Raw genomic sequence first — 19462 nt, forward strand, 5'->3', positions numbered from 1 at the left:
CACATCTACTCCTGATGCAGAGCGTATCTGTTTTCTAAGGTAATGTGGTAGTGCACAGGTACAGGATTAATAATTGTGAAATCGAGGTTATATTGTGTCATCCCTTGCTTTCTCCAGAGAAAATAAATATTTGCAATACATAAATGACTGCAACTTTACTCCCCTTAGAGAAGTCCAAATGTTTGAACAAAATAAGAAAAGAGAAAGCATTTTAACTGCCTGGTGAGAAATATAAACATTGTAAATCCTTGCTTTGATCACCTCGAGTTAGAGTGCAAAGCTAGTTAAGGTTATTGCTAGATAAAACAAAGAACGTTCTTTAGGGATATTTTGGAATTGTAGCGGTCAGGTAAGTACACATATCAATTACCAGTGATGCAATTGCCTATAATAAACCATTAAACTCCCTAAATATGTGAGAGGAAATAGCAAGTTGGAAAAGTAACAGAGGTTACCAGGAATGGCACTGCTCTGAAAAAGAAGTTCCTGTAGCATAGGTGTTGCCATTGTAAACACAGGAGCACTGCTGACGGGGAATGCAGCCGGAATTGTTGATGTCATCAAATATAGTCCCTAGATTAAAATAAGAGACAAAATCATGATCAATCAAAGAAGCATTTCCTATATACCATTTTTGTTTGTTACAAATCCTAAATAACATCTGAGAGACAGATCTGCAGCTGTCTTGAATGGACATACTTAGGCGGAGGACAGTAGGACTATGCAAATTTGCACAGTGAAGGATTCAACCTTTGTATTCTTAAATTCCACCTGCTTTGAAAGAGGGACTTATTGTAGTACAGGTGGCTTGTTGAGAGACTGGTCTTGGTCTGTTTGCTTTCGGCTTTCCTTCTTTCTGAGTATTGCACATGTATTGGCAGTTAATTCAGATATCTTTTCTCAGCTGAGATATGACAAATGCTTGTCACTTGCAGCTGTGAAAATGCAAATACAGGAGGCTTAAGCCCCGTGGAACCTACCCAAATCCTACAGGTAAGCTGTTGTGGTTCTTTGAGATCAGAGATGTGAGTACATAAGAACTTGCCTGGAGGGCAGAAACAACCATCCATACAGTGTTCTTCACAAAACTGAGATCGTTCAGGATTGGTGCATGTGTCAGCACAGGGGGAGCTGCACTCCTGGTACTGCATGTTGTAAGGACACTTCTTGGCTGAAATTTTGAAAGAGGAGAGATTTTTATTCCATTAAAAGCGTTTCTAGTTCACTGTATGTGAAAATATTTATGTTCATTTAGGTTCTTCAGCTAGATGTAAAACCAGACTAAACTGCAGTTCGATGGCCAGCTCTCAAAATTTGCAAATTTAGTCATCTAGATCTATATTTTACAGTTGAGTGTGCTTTCCATGACTGTCTGGTGCTGAACTGGTTCAATGACTGGATTTCTGGGGACAGCAAGGTAATGACCCCACAAAGCCAGCAAGGCCTGCGTTTCTACTGAAGGCACCCTTCTCGCGAACACCTGTATTGCTAGTGAGACATAACACTTAAATTCCTAAAGTTTTAGTATATTTGCATTTTTCAGATACCATTGGAAGGGCAAATAGTACCTCATGGGCTTTTTTTTTGAGAAAATGCTGGCAACTGTATCAACAGCTACACCCCATAGCCTAGTATGTGTTTAATTCAGTGCAAATCTCTATGAAGACTACAGTGGTGCAAATTCCTCACTACCAAGCAAGAGGAGATAAATATTTAACCAGCCAAACACCTGTGAATACCCAATCAGCTAATAGTTGAGAATAAAAAATGCTGTAGCCACCATAAGAAAAGGAGAGAAACAGGAATACAAGCAAGGAAGTACACCTCATTCTTTCTCCTTCTTTCTCCTTTATTTGCCTCCTTTACTGTCACAGTTAATTAAATAACACTTTGACTCTCAATTAGAGTGTCCATATAAGTGTTTGATAGCGTTTAATCTAGTTTGCATTAAAACCCTTAGCTCTTTTGCTGAAGTCTTCATGCTGGAACTTGTACATCACAACCCTCTTGAGAATACTATCTTGAATGGCCTATAATTTCTCATGCACCTTCAGCATCATTTGAGAGATTCTTGTTTGGTAGTTACTGAGCATAAAGTAAGGCTATCTCCAGTGATACTTACGGCACAGTTTTGAGGTTCTCCAGTTCAGAGGATGCCCACCAGCATGAGCACACTGCCGGGAGTATTCAGCAAAGGTGTCACAGATACATGAGGCATTTTTAGACTCCTCAGAGCGGCACAAGTCGTCTTGGCAAGCCATAATGTACTCTCTAACATCAACTAGGTCATTACACTCTGCAAATGCAGAGCTGGTCAATGTTTTCTGGCATATGTCATCCTTGGGAGAAAAAAAAATTAAACAACTTCCAGAAAGTAGAAAGGAGCAAGTTTTTGGCATTGTTACTTTGTATAATTATTCTTTAGTAGTATCTCTCTTTAAGTTGCTGTCACCCGAGGGCTTTTCCTGTTGACCCGTCTGAAGCTGTAGAAGAGTACAGACAAATTTGCAAGAAAAATAAAAGAATAGTCAAAAGATCCTTACCAACTTATCAGTGCAATTATCTGGCAGGGTAGAAGTGGAGTCTTCACAGTGTTCTGTCGGCCCATCCATTTTCTGCATATTCCCAAACTGCAAGGCTGTCATCTTAATATCTGTACAAAAGAAGTTTAATAATGAAGGTTGGGGTTTTTTGTTCAATGCAACTGCCTGTTATCTTTTTCTTCTCTCAGGAATTCTGCTCAAGACTGGCCAAAGTAGCTAGTTCCCTTGAGTCTTTAAATTTGATGATCACCCCTTGCAAAGGAAGCACTACATTACTGTCTCAATTTACCCTGCACAGCACCCTGGAAAAAGCAAACATTAGAAAACAATTCTCAGCCTATTACATCTAGATGCAAACTAAGATTTTTACCAGAATAATAACAAACTGTTTTCATATTATACTGAGCCCATGCAGGGAAGAGAGAAAAGAATCTAAACAGGGATTTGAACAATCGACACTGCAGTGAGACAATGTTTAGGAAAAAGCTCAAGCTGGGAATAGACAGAATGATGAAGGTAAGGTCTTATAAAGATTACGCAATTCAGCAGGCAAATGTGGATATACCAATTTTAAGACAGAACTGAAACAATAAATGTAGTGACTAGACAATACAATTGCCTTTTGTTTTATTGAATATATTTCTATATTTATGTTATTAGTGAATATCTGGCTCATTTTTATGGGGTCAGCTGATTAGGTAAATAAAATTATGGCACGCAAGAAATATGCAATCAGTTGTTATCACCACTACTATATTTATACCTAAAGTATTAAATCACATTATCTGATCTCTCCACTACCTATTTTTCAACAGAGATTGAGTCATATCTTTTGGGTAAATCATTTAACAGGATAGGAAAGAGGAATGCTAATGATGTTAGAGTTAAAAGAATACAAAAAAGCATGCTGGAGACTCCAGAAACCAACTTTTATTATTTAAAAAACTTACTGTTTGAATAGAACTCATTGTAAATTGGAAAGCCATTGAAGTCGCCACAAAGTCCACAGGTCTGATTGGCATATTTCTCATTCAATTCCAGCTGAAATTATGGACAGTAAGTTGATAGAAGTTAACATAAACATTTTAAAATATATTCAAGACCACTGAAAGCCCCTGGACCTGCTGCCTCTAAATACTTTTTGTCAGATCTATGTAATTTTATTTAGCAATATCTAATTCAAACCTAGGGGACAGAATGAAGAGTTGGCTTGGATTTGATTTAAAATGCAGAGTCCAAGATATTGATGCTATTGATGCAGACTTAAGTTTTCACTGTAATATCTATATTACTCTCAGCCTTTTTCTCTCTATTCATTCTTCAGAAAGAAAATCAAATCCACAGCAAACATGAAGTCCTAAGAGAGTGAAATTCTCACAGAAAATTATATTTGAAGGGATAAGTAGGCCCTATAACAATGCCAATATGTTAACAATACAATGAAAGTGATTTTTCACCCTATTTCAAGCAGACATCTACTATCCCCTAGATAGAAATCCATAGGACTACCTGGATGCAAACCTATCTTTATTACGAAAGAATTGCTCAACAGTATGAGGTGAGAAGGCAATAGTAACCCCTTAAACAGATAGAGACTGGCCTAATCGGAAATTAACTTTGGTCTCCAAAGGCGTAGACAGGTCCAGGAGCAGTTCTTACCAGGATACTGTCATCTTCATTCCACATTAACACAATACCCATTTTGCTGACAACTTTCACATAAATGCTGCTTTTCTCTATAGTAATTCCAGATTGGCTGTATGGCAGTTGAACTCTGGGAAAAGGAAGAAAGAATGACAGGCATTTTCTAATCCAGATTAGAAAAGATAAAGAGTTAAAAAATGGCTTGTGGTATCCAGCATCTGTAGGGATTCTAAAATAATGCAGCTGTGTGGAAAGTAAAGCAATTAAAAAATAAGATGGTTCAACATCATCAAATATGGATCTGAGTTTGGATCCAATCTCTCACAAGTTTTCATCTACATTTTATTTTTGAGGTAGTCTTTAAAGGAAGGATTGGTTTACTGTGAAAAGAATTAGTAGCAACTTATTAATTATTAATGTTTGTTAAATTGTCAGATTTATTGAAGCACACAATTTTTTCTCCTCAAATACACCAAAGTACTTGGCAAGTTTGAAAAAAAAGCCTGTGGTTACCAAACAAGCATTATGAATAAACTTACCTGTCACTGTTAATCATGACAACATCCTTTATTAGTTCAACAGCTACACCTTCAAGTTTCATGGTGATACGGTTGATTGTTGGAGCATTTTCCACCACTATGCGCCTAATCTGGATGTTGAAATCCTCATAGGGAGCGTTGCATTGGGATGCAAAAACATAATTACAGAGCCCAGGGAAGAAGAATATGTCTCCATCAAAGGTCTTGAAGTGGAAGTTGCCCCATGTGCTGCACACGCGGCCATTGTGAGCAGGATTGGAAGCTGTGAATTAAAACTAGCTGTAAAAAAACGACTTAAAATTCCCAGCCTTAACATGGTGAAAATCAACTTGTCCAAGGCTTCATTTTGTCATTGAATAGTTTTCACCTGCCTACCTCCATTTGTTGTTTTCTGTCCATCTATCCATTATAAAACTGTGTATTCATTCTTCACTCATCTTATATGTTACTCATCTTATATACACCTATAAATATAGTTATGTTCAGCTAGAGCTTTATTAATTGTCCACATTTCAGCTAAGACAACAGTTCAATATTATGTTTCTTAATCACCTTCTTTCTCCTCTTAATAATCCATAACTTCCTTTACCAGTACCTTTCCCTATTTGTATTAGATTCCTCTGTCTACATCCCCTAAAATCAAAAACCTATTGAATATATTTCATTTCCTTTACTTACGTGTAATTACTGGATTTGTCAGCATTGGCTGGATGATGTTCACCTTAGATGAAACTGTAGCAGAAGCTAGAAAAAAATAAGAATGAAAACAAAAACTAATATAACAATGCCAAAATTCGCACCTAAAATTGACCTAGAAAGGACTAGAAAGGACCAGACTCAATGAAACAATGTTAAGTCTGTTTAGTTTTACACAGGTCATGGATCAGCTTTAACGTGCATACTAAAATTCAAAATCAGGATAGTTAAATAATAAGAAATTGCTTTCAACTGTGACGATCTGCATTTTCTACCTTTTAATTCTGACACTTTTATGAAACTCTGTATTGTGTTAGGAGAGGCAGGAATTCACAGCTCTGCATATTGGAGTGCTTCAGACACACTGAACAATACAAAGGGTTAAGCTGTACTAAATTAGCCTGTTACTGGTACAAAAGCATAGTTGCCTTGTCATTACACCTCCTCTTTTTAAGGAGCGAATAAAAACTTTAATTATCGCTTTGTTCTCTGTTTAATATTCTTTTGTTAAGAGGCTGAAAATCCTTAGAAATTAGCACAAATCCATTGTATAGGATGATCACAAATCATTACATGGCAAAACCCAATGAAGTAGGGTTGCCATCTCGATTTCCCAACATCAGCCACTGACTTTACAGCTTGTCAAAGTGGTCTCATTTCCTTGTTTATAAGGAACCAAACATCCTGCACATGTATTCCACTTTGATTTTATATATATATATTCATGCACATATGCATACAGCCTCTCAAACACACATCTGTTTTATTAGTTACCTATTATTATACAAATGTTATCATACTGCGTGTGTTCAGTAATTGGTATCTAATAAAGATATTAATATTCTTATATAGAGAGAGGCTTGTTAATACACATTTTATCTTTATTTGACCAGCAATATGCTAAGGAGGTTTTTTAGGCATTTTTGTTATGTAGTAGAGATGTAGCAGATAAATACAAATACACAGTATAAACGAACATACTGTTTTGTTTCTGCTGAACGTCAGAGTATTTGCTTCCTGTTTCCTGTTGGATTTCAGTTTGGGCTCCTGTGAAGAAATTGTAAAAAGCATATTAAGTGCAATGTCCTGTATCTGAACTTTTAAAGCAAAGCGTTTAGATAGGATCAAAGGGCCCAGACACATCTCTGTAAGACAAAGGGGAGAGTCCTTTATGTCAGCATGTGATAACTATGCTTGGAATATGTTGACTAACATGTACCTATAACCTGCCAAGTCTAAGTCCTCAAAGGATTTAGGTGATGAAATGACTAGTATCTGAATCCTGATCAGGATTATGTGAATGAGCACTCTAGGTGTCTAGAGAATTTCTCAGTCAAAGAGGAACTGTCTATGTAATTCAGTCCTAAGTTAAGCCCCCTTTTTCCTTATACAATAGATGGGAAGAGTTCACTGATTCAGAACTGGATTCATAACACCCATCTCACTGAACAAGGAGCCACACTGGTGAAAGAGGGGGAAATGCTGAAGTCAGGGATGTGCCATAAACCCCAGTCCCCTTTGGTGCTTACATTCCTTGCTGAGCATTTCCTCCAGTTAAGAACGTCAGCCCAGATACCTCCATGAAAGCTGGACAACTACCTTTGCCTTAAAAATAACCAAATCAGGGGTACCTTTTTTTTTCATTGTTTTACTAATGTAACTTCTGGCTCTGCCCACCATGTAAGCAGATTGAGTACTTGATCCTACACCTGAAGGATGCCTGTCTGAAGGGATTCAAGCCCCTGCTCCCAAAGAGGTCCCCAAGAGACTGCTGGCTTTAGAGGAGAGGGTTCTGGGCAGCCTCATCAGATCTAGCAGTTGCAGAAGTGTATGCAGTTTATTTTAGACTTAAGCTGTTAATTCTTTTCCCATTTAACTTTATTCATGACCACTAGTGATGTACAAAGAAATAACTAAGGACAGAGCTTAACCATTTTCCATTTCCTGTTAGTCTTTCAGTATCACAGATAATATCATTAGGTAAATGAATTCATATCATTATAACTGATACTGATCAGGTGAGAAAAATTGATACTGATCAGGTAAGACAAATGCCACTGTAAATCATAATAATAGGCCAGAATTTGCTTTCACCCAACACATCTCTAGGCATCTCAGCAGGCATAGACTAACAGAAAGTTTGTTTATTCTAGCATGGGAACCTTTGTAACAGCGTAAAATTGTATATACATGCATTTTTGGACTGTTAATTTTTCTCAAGGAAACAACAGGGGCTTTTGTTTACTTAGCAAATACATCATTCCAAAGGAAATTCTAGCTGCATTGGTTTATTTAGTAATTGCACAATGCCACATTGTTGAGCATTATAAAAATATGTGTCTCTCAATTGTAAGAATAGTCAAGATAATTTACTACTTGATAATTTGGGAACTGACCTAATTATTAAGAACATTTCTAAATGCACCTTGCTAAGTCTATATCCAGCTGCCAATCTACATGTGCAATTATAGTTACAATCAATTTATAAAAGTTAGTATTTGACCCAAAATATAAAGTCATGCACAGAATATTTGTGGAGATGACATGGGACTGGGCCAATATTCTTTAGTTACTCAGGATATCTGAAAATATTTTCCACAGAGTGTGATTCGAACAAAGAGAATTTTGCTGGACACTGTCTATCCACTACTCATTTTTCAAAGCCATTTCTCAGGTTAGCATAGCATAGCACAAATAACTTTCTTGTTCAATGAGTGGCTGAAGATGCTTTTGAATGACATTGTGTAACTCTAAACGTAAGCTTATACTCTAAGTGACTTGTATTTTGTGCTTAAACCAACTTGCCTGTATTTTAGATTTTAGTGTTTATTTCACAAACCATAAAGTAGCCTAAAATTATATATGCATTTGTCAGTGCTTTGAAAATTATATACAAGATAAATTTACATAGGCAATCTGAAGATTTAAAAATGTTAGCTGACAGAGCAGTAATTACTGTACATGAACAGGACTGATTTAGCAAGCTTGTACTCAAGCAAGTAATTTCAATTTGAGTGGTCCCATTGACTTAATAGGGCTACTCATATTAATAAAAACTGCCAAGACCAGCCCTGAGGGGTATAATATTGACAGGAGAAAAAAAAAACATACAAAATTATGGATTGTATGTGTCATATAAGTCTCCCAGTCCTGCTCACACTCAATATCATTAATTTATATAATTATTTTGCATGGGGTATTATCAATGCATAATTAGTTACTAAAAATCATTGCCACATGAATATTCCCTTCTAGTCTCTTTTGCAAAAGAAGTTGCAAGAAATCTTGAGGAATCTGGTATTAGCTCCTGGTAGGTGACAAGATACTGGAAGAGATTGACCAGTGGTCTGATCTAGCAACTGGAAAATGTAGTAGTTTAAATTTCGTAAAAACCATAACATTCATAATCAATCCAAATACAAAATGCAACAGGAATAAAATGCTTTTGTAAGGCATAAGCTATACTGAAAAACTGATATTTTAAGACATTAATAATGGTTCTTTTTTATTTGATCTTCAAGGCTACCTTCCAAATGTAGTTATATGCAGTAGTTTGAGGCAATATTAAATCAAATCAGTCCAGTTAACAGACAGAGATTAAATATTTAATGAAAACTGAAAAAAAAAAAAGATAAAAAGAAATCTTATTTAAATGAAACCGTCTGTTAAGTGAAACAATAAAATGAGTATAGTTGTTTAAAATATATTACTAGATCTAAACAGATTATTTTTTCTTTTCCCAATTAAAAAAGATAGCTTCTTACCTATCTGTTGGATACAGCAAACTGCTAACAGGAAAGCCCATTCTGGTACCCATATCCCCCTGCCAAACCCCATCCTGCGTGGAGTCTGGCACAGGGATTGGGTCTAAAGTTGGTCAGGAGGAGTAGTTCACCTGTGCTCTGTCAGTCTTATATAGTAGGTGACTTTGGCTTAAGTCCCAGATTGATTCAGAAAATCTAGAAAGGTAGGGTTTGGGGGATTTTAGCAAATGAACAGGTAAACAGAGGATGCTGTTCCTTCCTCAGAAACTGGCCAATGGTATTTGCATTTTGGGAGGAGTATATAGATATACATACGTATATTTTGTTAAGGTTCAGTCTAATAAGGAAACATAACATGATTACAAATACAACACAACTCCTCCTCCACAAATAACAGGTCCTGGAACAAATTTAGTTTGGTGTTGCTTTACAGCTATGCAGATGGCATGCAAGTAACTATTCTAAGTTTTTCAATACTGTAACTGATGCCAGGCAGCTCCTTGGCAAAAAACCCCGCTGATTTCTGAAGTCTGAGGAGGTATGGAGTATTTCATATGTGAGGACCCAGCATTAAGAAGTCACTCCATGCCTCTTGGGGCAGCTAATCTTCTTGTAAAAAGAACAGAGTAATAACCCTGAAGGGTCCTGCACTATCAGAGGGGTTGGAACTAGATGATCTTTAAGGTCCCTTCCAACCCAAACCATTCTATGATTCTATGATTCTACAATCACAAGGTCACACTGCCTGTATGCCATGGAAACCCTTCTGTGTGGCACTGACAAGCATTAGGTACCTATCTGAGGAACATAAAGCCAGCTTCACCTAGACTTTATCCTATATTTATTAGAAGTGGGCTTAAACTTTGAAATCTACTTCTGAATTCTCTGCATAATCTGATTTTACCTTCTCGTAGAAAATATCAGGAGTAATGAGCCCACTAGAGCAGGGGCCCTGCTTGACCTGTTGTTTGTGAACAGAGAAGGACTAGTGGGAGATGTGAGGGTCGGTGGCCGTCTTGGGAATAGTGACCACGAAATGTTAGGGTTTTCGATAGTGGGGGAAGTACGTAGGGGCAAGAGTAGAACTTCTGCCTTAGATTTCCGTCGGGCTGACTTTAGCCTGTTTAAGAGGCTGGTGGACCGAGTCCTTTGGGAGTCGGTCCTGAAGGGCAAAGGAGTCCAGGAAGGCTGGACATGCTTCAAAAGGGAATTGCTAAATATTCAGGAGCAGGCTGTCCCAGTCTGTAGGAAGGCAAGCCATCGGGGAAAAAGACCGGCCTGGTTAAACAGAGAACTTAGGCTAGAACTTAAGGAAAAAAAGAGAGCCTATTTGCTCTGGAAGAAGGGTCAGGTAACTTGGGAGGTCTATAGGGATGTGGCCAGGTCATGTAGGGAGAAGATTAGAAGGGCCAAAGCTCAATTAGAGCTTGATTTGGCTGCTACAGTCAAAGACAACAAAAAAAGCTTTTACAAATACATCAACAGCAAAAGGAGGGTCAAGGAGAGCCTCCACGACCTGCTGAATGAGGAGGGTAGTGTAGTGTCAGGGGATGAGGAAAAGGCAGAGGTGCTCAATGCCTTCTTTGACTCGGTCTTTAATGTCATGACCGGTTGTCCTCAGGAGACTTGGCCCCCCAGAGCCTGAAGTTAGGGACGGGGGGCTGTGTGAACCTCCCGTAATCCAGGAGGAGACTGTTAGTGACCTGCTGTGCCAATTGGATATCCACAAGGCTATGGGCCCGGATGGGATTCACCCCAGAGTAATGAAGGAACTGGCAAATGAACTTTCCAGAACACTCTCTATTATCTACCGGCAGTCCTGGTTAACTGGAAAAGTTCCAGCTGACTGGAAATTAGCAAAAGTAACGCCCATCTACAAGAAGGGTCGGAAGGATGATCCAGGGAACTATAGGCCTGTCAGCCTGACCTCGGTGCCAGGCAAGGTGATGGAACAGATCATCCTGAGTGCCATTACACGGCACATGCAGGACAATCGGGGCATCGGAGCCAGCCAACATGGATTCATGAAAGGCAGGTCCTGCTTGACCAACCTGATCTCCTTCTATGACCAAGTGACCTGCTTAGTAGATGAGGGCAGGGCTGTGGATGTAGTCTTTCTAGACTTCAGTAAGGCATTCGACACTGTCTCCCACAGCATCCTCCCAGACAAACTGGCTGCCCGGGGCTTGGATGGGTGGACTCTTCGATGGGTTAAAAACTGTCTGGATGGCCGAGCCCAGAGAGTGGTGGTGAATGGGGCAAAGTCCAACTGGCGGCCGGTCACTAGCGGTGTTCCCCAGGGCTCAGTTCTGGGGCTGGTGCTGTTCAATATCTTTAGAGATGATCTAGACACAAGGATTGAGTGCACCCTCAGCAAATTTGCAGATGACACCAAGCTGGGTGGGAGTGTCGATCTGCTGGAGGGTACGAAGGCCCTACAGAGGGATCTGGACAGGTTAGATAGATGGGCCGACACCAACGGCATGAGGTTCAACAAGAACAAGTGCTGGGTCTTACACTTTGGCCACAACAACCCCATGCAGCGCTACAGACTGGGGGAAGAGTGGTTAGAAAGTGGCCCAGCGGAAAGAGACCTGGGGGTGCTGATCGATAGCCAACTAAACATGAACCAGCAGTGTGCCCAGGTGGCCAAGAAGGCCAATGGCATCCTGGCCTCTATTAAGAATAGTGTAGCCAGCCGGTCTAGGGAAGTGATCGTCCCTCTCTACTCGGCACTGGTGAGGCCGCATCTTGAGTACTGTGTCCAGTTCTGGGCCCCGCACTTCAAGAAAGATGTTGAGGTGTTGGAGCGAGTGCAGAGGAGGGCGTCCAAGCTGGTGAAGGGTCTGGAGGGTCTGACCTATGAGGAACGGCTGAGGGAGCTGGGGTTGTTTAGCCTGGAGAAGAGGAGGCTCAGAGGTGACCTTATTGCAGTCTACAACTACCTGAAGGGAGGTTGTAGTAAAGTGGGAGTTGGCCTCTTCTCCCGGGCAACTAGCGATAGGACAAGAGGACACAGCCTCAAGCTTCGCCAGGGGAGGTTCAGGTTGGACATTAGGAAGAATTTCTTTTCAGAAAGGGTTATTAGACATTGGAATGGGCTGCCCAGGGAGGTGGTGGAGTCACCATCTCTGGATGTGTTTAAGAAAAGACTGGACATGGCACTTAGTGCCATGGTCTAGTTGACAGGGTGGTGTCAGGGCAACAGTTGGACTCGATGATCCCTGAGGTCTCTTCCAACCTGGTTGATTCTGTGATTCTGTGATTCTGTAATTTCAGACAGTCAAACAGCCTTACACCAGCTTTGTAGGAAAAAAAAATGTTAGATTGATTATGGCCCACGACCATGATCACATTGTTTCAGTATCATTCTTGTGTAATTCCATTTGCATCCATGGAGTTAAGAGGACTACAAATTAGAGAAACAGGCAATGAATCAGGCCTATAAGTAAATGTTTAATATATTTTTTTTCCTGAACATTGGCTTTTTGCAGTTCTACTGGATTAGAATTTCAAAAGCAGTAATGAATGTATACTTCAATAAATACAGACAGTACTGCTACTTCATGTCACTTTATCCTCCTTTTTTAGCTTGGCATCGGAGATAGGTAGGATGAGTTGGTCTGGGCAGATTTCTGTCTCTTTTCAAGGTCAATAGACATTACTTTAATACGGTAAAAGACAGACAAAAATGTTCAAAGTTAGTGAAACCATTCTTTTAAAACTGCTAGGTCTGGCAAAAACAATGCACAGTCCAGCATTTGGTATACGCATAGCATTTGCCCTCAGTTCATTCTCATCTTCAGTCTCCTGCCAGTTTACAAGAATGGAGGTAGCTGATGGATTCAAATATTTTCATCATAAGAAATGGAATGAGAGCTGTTGCTCAGTGGGGTATTTAGCGTGGTGCACCTGAGAGATATAGTTGGAGCGGGGGAGCCATAGGAGAAGGAGAAAAAAGAAATATTATGTATACTAGGATGTGTAGAGATACAAAAAGGACTTTCTGTGTAAAATAGGAAAGTGTTACCTTCTGCACGTCTGGTAAGATCCCGTTCAGCAGTCTCTACTGATATTTGTCGTTTCTGCTGAAGCAGGGGAAGGAGACAATGTCGGGAAGATGTCTTAATTGTAAAATGTGTTCACAGCCGGATGCCCAGTTCCCTTGGGTTCTTATCAAAATCCTACCCTGCGACTACAAATTTAAAAATATTTCCATAAAAGAATAGGAGAGTATAATACAATATTCCATTCAAGTGTTACTGAACTGAATGGTGTAATTTATTTTCAATTTATTTCGGCTGAGCCCTTATTTCCACTTTCATTTAGCACTAAATATTTGAGATCCTTACTCATTTAGTATTATAAAATAAACAAAAAAGAGCTCCTTTATGAAGTGCTATCTGGATTTGTTTTTTTTAAATCAGTGGTAGCTTACTATGGCAAGGTTGGTGTACTTAAGTCAACATATTGGCCTGCTATAGCATGAAACACATCCCCTGTCAAAATATCCAGGATGTTTACTAAGGTTACATCTTCATAATCAATAGTAAGCTGTTTACACACCCTAGATCTATATCTTCATGCTTCAGCAGACCAGGAGAAAAGAAAAGACTGGATTTCCTGCCCATAGAGCGCTGTTTTATTCTATGCCAGTACTCATAATGAATATAAATTCATCTGTACATAGAGAAGGCAAATGATATCTTGTTTACGTGACCAGTTAGCTGTATTAAATAAATATACACTAGTCTCACTTAAGCAATTAAACAAGCCACCCAACAAACTAGGCTTTCAGCAACTAATGTGCATAAACCTTTAGCAATGGGCTACATGTGATGATCAGAAGTAGCAGAGGTTGCTTCTTTTCTCAATTACACCCACCTCTGCATGAGCGGAATAACAGAATACCAGGACCTTCTTGTATTACTTTAAAACATTTGGAGGGAGTTTCTTGTTTCCCATTTGGGTATACTAGGGCAAGGGACTACTGACAAAAAGAGTTTTCTGAGGGGGTGATTAGTGCTTTTGATACTCATCTGGTGACAGTGAGGAGGGTGTCTGCACCTAGGATGACTAAGTGTGCCAGTGGGGTCAAGGCTGTTTTTCCTTTGCCCTTTCTCTTCTGCTGGAGGTGTTGCTAAGCAGAGTGCTAATACCAAACACTTATTTCTTATTCTAAGACAGTTTTTAGTTTTCACTCATTATAGCTCTTTGTGACTAGAACAATGCAAGTCAAACTTGAATATGCGAATTCACTAAGCATTTACCAGTGCACACTATTATATAGCTGTTGTGAAGGCTGTTCTAGTTGTATTTGAAGGTGTTCTTTAAAAGATGTTGCTCAGATATTTTTCTCAAAACTTTATATATTCTGGAGTTGTTACAGTTGCTACTGCCTAGACTGAAATTTTTGATCTCCAGGGAGTAGTGACATTCAAATGATGTTCCAGTGTTCAGCTTATCCAACCATACAGCCTCTTTCTCTTCCTCCCTTTCCACCACAAGGAGTGGGTGAAATTGGTAATGACAAAACAGGTACAGAAGAAATTCAGGTCACTCTGTTAGGTGGCTTATGAAATTCTGAAAGTTATCAGGCTATGAGATTTTACTAATTGCTGGGGCAAACATATCTGTAGATGAGAGTATCACAAAAAAACAGAAGGAAGGGTTTAAGTAAACATGTTCATTGGTCACATGGGTGGTTGCTCCAAGTAGTTCTTGTAGATTAAAAAAAAGTAGTTGAAGGACTTTTGAGTTTCCCAGATGGTACAGTAAAAAAAGCCTACCTATGTAGGTAGGGAGGAGCAAGGTTTCCTCTTCAATTGTATGAGGGGAAAGAAATCCCAGAAGCAAGTTTTGAAGTATTTTAATAACTGAAGCTTGAGCAGCTGTCTTTGTTGTTAGCGTACACCAGGAACCCACCAAGGGACCACAGTTTTGGTATTGCCTGGCAGTAAAACAAAGCACTTTTGTTTGCAGGAGGGAAAGTTCAGGGAGGTGTTGAAAGCATTTTGTTTCTTTCCTGCATTTTTTCGTTTTTTCTGTTTTAATGCTGTGTGAAACCCAGAACTTTATCTTGACATCTCAGTGTCAAATAACACGGAAATTAATTTAGGATAGATCTGTAGAGTTGTTATAGACCAGCTTATTTTATAGGAGGTTATTGGAAATTAATTACAACAGCCAAGGATCTGTCTGACAAATATTCTTCTGACTCTTATTTTGATCTTGTATCAAAAATCTGTACCAATGGATTGGTCACTAAAAGTACCTTTTGTAACAGTGAATCCAATATATGTGTTATTTGACCCATAATTCTGACAATGGATATAACCTCTCCAATTTTACCTTTTCTTTTTGGTTTCTTGCATAGAAGTAGGGACAAAATTGAAGGCATTGATTATACCAATTTAACACAGAATTTAAAATGCCAGATAAAATGTGGATATCATATATACTATAAATTCTATAATTACAACCTGAATGTAGATCATGTAATATGAGGGTGGCAAAGGCAAGCATTCAGAAGTTAGGAAGTGGTAGTATTAAGGCTATTAATGAAACCAAAATTCATCTGCCTTCTGTGTTCAAATTACAACTCCACTAGTGTTGTGGACTTCTACCTCATCACGAGTGATAAATCAGAGACAGTTGGGACCCGGGTAAAGCAGCATTGTGCCTCAGATCTATCAAGTCCTCACTTGCCATGTGAACTGGGAAAACTAATGAATAGTTGGATTGCTTAGAGGAGAGAATATTTATTGTGGTGTGGAAAGCAATGTAAAGTAATGACAGTCTGCAATTAATGTAAATCAAGTTGGCATTAACTTAAGCAGAGGATCCGGCACACCCTTTCTGCCTAGCTGTGTAGACGTTTAGTTGCTTTCCTTGGCTTGTCCTGCTTGTGCTTTTCTCACCTTTCTCTGATAGCCTCAGCTGTTCTTTCCTTACATCAGTCTACAGGTGATTCACTAGGGTTTGCTTTTTAGCCCTACCCAGGGATTCACGCTCATGCTCCACCCTTTTTTCAATGGCCTGTTAACTTCCCCCTAATTAATATGTGCACTGCCACTGTGGAAGAAAATGGTGGACACACTCTGGCCACAGGCTCCTTCCCCTGGTTCTTGGAATTGATAGAGCAGTCTATTTTCTGTTTAGTAGAACATGTCACACCACTTGAGAATTCTCAGAGAGGTTTCTGCATGGAAAACAAAGCTGCACACAGCCTCACGGTGAAAAGCATGTGGAGAGAATGTTAAACTCTTACAGTGAATGGCAGATGAGCTCTGTGTTGTATATGGTTGTTACTGCTTTTTAGTTTGTTACAGTAACTTTAGAACTTGTTACACAAGGTGTTATGGAATGTGGAAGAAAACTGTGTGGAGATTAGACCGTCTAAATGGAAAACAAGTGAGAGCTAAGAGTAGTGAAGGTTAGAAGAAGTGAAGTATCTTGCTTCATTTGTCAGTGACATTAGTCATAGTTCCTTAATTACAGAGAGACACTTTAAGTGCACAGTTGTGCTGTCTTCCCTTTTCTTGATTCTGTTTTAAAGGATTTGGAAGAGGAGCCTGCAGCTGGTATCTTGAACTGTTGGCAGGCAAGGAAGAGCAGAGCTCTTGCTCTGATCACCTTAACTAAGGGGAACGGAAGATGCAAGAAAAGTAAATGAAACTCATGTCTAATACCTTGGCAACAATAGCTTCTGCGCATTTCAAATTGGATTAATGAAATGTGGTAATTCATGTTGTGGTTTTCAACGGTAGTAGCTCTTCCTAAGTGCACAGCTTGCTTGACTTCTACATGGTCGGTATATAACCCAGGTAAGCTCAATACCTTCTTTCTCATTGTGATTCTTGCTCCTAGGCTTTAACTATGTAAGTACTCAGCTGTACTGGCTGAATCATTTTTTTACTTCATTTCCATCCTTTAAAAATATCTGGAAAAACTTTTAATAGCTTTGCTGCCAGAAAGCTGCCATGCCTTGTCTTATCTCATTATTTTTGATTGCTGGGTGCTATTTTTTTAAGTTGGGAAAATGTATACGTATATGGTAAATAATTTTTACCAGGTTTAATGTCCCTAGGTTCATCATGCACTTAATTCATCTGAAAGCATAACTTTTCCATTGTACATGCTATCTGAAAACTCAGTTGGTAGATTTTTTACCTTAAATATTTGCTTGGTTCTCACAGTGTTCGGATGGTGTTCATAGCTCTCATTTGGTTTGTCTGGCTGGGTTTCATTTTTGTTTTCCTCTTCAGCATAGTGCTGAGTAGGCCTTTCTGGACTAATATGGCCACTGATGCTTTGTTATCTGTTTGGCATTCAATGTCCTGTATGTTACTGTGTTTTTGCCTTGCCTGTACATCTTTTCTTTATTTCATAAATTGCTTATGCTGTGGGATACTAATAATATACTTAAGCCAAGTCTGGCCTTTTGAATCCTTGGTGGGAGACTTAGATATAGTTCACTTTTTCCTTTGCTTTTCTTCTCCACAAGCTTGCCATAATTATTGCCCCAATAATTGCACGTAGCCCCTCATTTTAATGATTGTTTTTTTCCCAAAGCACTCTCAAGTTTTCATTTGCATTTTTTTTCCTATTTCAAAATCTGTGGTTGGACAAACTTTAGTGTATTTTTCCTTGTATTGTGAGGCTTTCTCAGTGATACTTGATGAGTCATTTCTGCATCTGTTCCATGAAAAACTGCTCAGATTTGAGTATGCTCATTAGTGCTGCACATATTCTCAATGTGTGACAGACTAAGTTTATGACCATATTGGTAGGTAACTTTAAGTTCAATCTGAAGACTGTGTGTGGGGACTCGGCTCTAAGTTTAGCTCCTGTCTGCAATGCTGACTGAGTTTAGAGTCTCAGCTGAACTTCTGCCTAAGGAGTCACACTTATCATCCCTTATCTCCTTGTCTGCACTGTTCTTCAGGTTAATAGAAGTTACCTGGCATCCACCCTGAGCAGAGAAACAACAATGCAAGAACTCAGTTTTCAGTTCATGGCTCTTCTGCTTCCTCTTTCCCTCTCTATCGTCAATAGAGACTATGAGACAAATCTACAAGTTGAGGAAAATCTTACGCAGACTAACTCCCAATTTGCAAATAAAAGCTCAACATAGATAGTTTTGTTGTGGGGTAGCAAGTGTGCAGCAGAGTCCATCTGTTTTGGGATGGTTGGTGCTAAGGGTCAGTGCAGATGACCACAGTGATTCCTCCTGCTGCTCTCCTCTGTGACATCCTGTTCTACTCTGTTAATTAAGATGTGGTTCCCAAGAAATTCAAACCCACCTAAAGCAGAGCTTCTGCTATCTCCTTTTCCACTGCACTGGCTACACATGTCCATTCCCTCTCTTGCTCCAGCCTTGGCACTCTTATGATCCCCACAGTAAACCAGGCCAGTGAATGACCTGGCTCCAAAATTTCATCACCCTTTAGTGCAAGATGAATTTAATTATTTTCTAAAGTTTTGACAATTATAGGAATCAATGATTTTTTGTGGTTCATGATCTATTATTTCTCCAAATTCTTGGGTACATGAACTGAAAACACACCTTTTACAGATGATATATTTGCAGCTTGAAATTTATTGGAGGAAGCTTCTAGGACTTCATACAAGCCCTCCTTGTCTTCTTGTAGCATATCTTGATGCTGCAGGAGCACCTGTAAGCCTTTTCCCCTTACTACTAATTCTGTTTCAGTCTTTCTTTTCCTTTCTCATTCCCATTTCAACTTCGAAGCTCCTCTTTAGTGTTTAAAAACCACCATGAAATTGTTAAATGCGCTTCTGTCTGCTCAAGGACAGGGAATCAGTGTTCTAGTTTTTCTGTATATAGTCATTTTTCATCAAATGCTTCCTAAAAGTAGGATTTTCTGAATCCCTAAGCATTGTCCTGTACATAAGACATCACAACGACTGCCGTATCTATGGAGGATAGGGGTTGTGAGCCATGTAGCTGTGCCTGTGTTATCCTGTTACAATGCTCTCAGTATGTTATCTGTCAAAACACTAGTAAGAACTAGACATTCAAAATACAGTCCATCCTGGTGTTGAGTACAGCACCTGCTCTCTGAGTATGTTGTGCAGTCAGAAAACAGAATAAGAGAGACAAAGAATGGACATGAATTTGGTGTTATTTCTCTTGCCCCAGTCGAATCAGACAAAGCAGCTAGGCAGGAATAGGGGTAAGCAAGCTTCTGCTTTCCACAGACTGCAGCATCATCCTTTATTTCAAGACCAAGCAAGAATTACGGGACAGCAA

General features: G+C 39.2%; 1 protein-coding gene across 1 annotated transcript in view; it reads right to left on the reverse strand.

Annotated features, from left to right (window-relative positions):
• Positions 1-18842, reverse strand: part of LOC137663157 (mucin-5B-like) — a 53797-nt gene extending 34955 nt beyond the window's left edge. Inside the window, 9 exon segments of the mRNA XM_068400067.1 lie at positions 456-573; positions 1046-1171; positions 2123-2339; positions 2544-2653; positions 3494-3584; positions 4203-4317; positions 4727-4988; positions 5405-5470; positions 18755-18842. Coding sequence (XP_068256168.1) covers positions 456-573; positions 1046-1171; positions 2123-2339; positions 2544-2653; positions 3494-3584; positions 4203-4317; positions 4727-4988; positions 5405-5470; positions 18755-18842 — 1193 coding nt within the window.
• Between the last annotated feature and the right edge of the window lie 620 nt (positions 18843-19462).

This window comes from Nyctibius grandis, chromosome 4, assembly GCF_013368605.1.
Source record: "Nyctibius grandis isolate bNycGra1 chromosome 4, bNycGra1.pri, whole genome shotgun sequence".
In the NCBI taxonomy this organism is placed as follows: domain Eukaryota; kingdom Metazoa; phylum Chordata; class Aves; order Nyctibiiformes; family Nyctibiidae; genus Nyctibius; species Nyctibius grandis.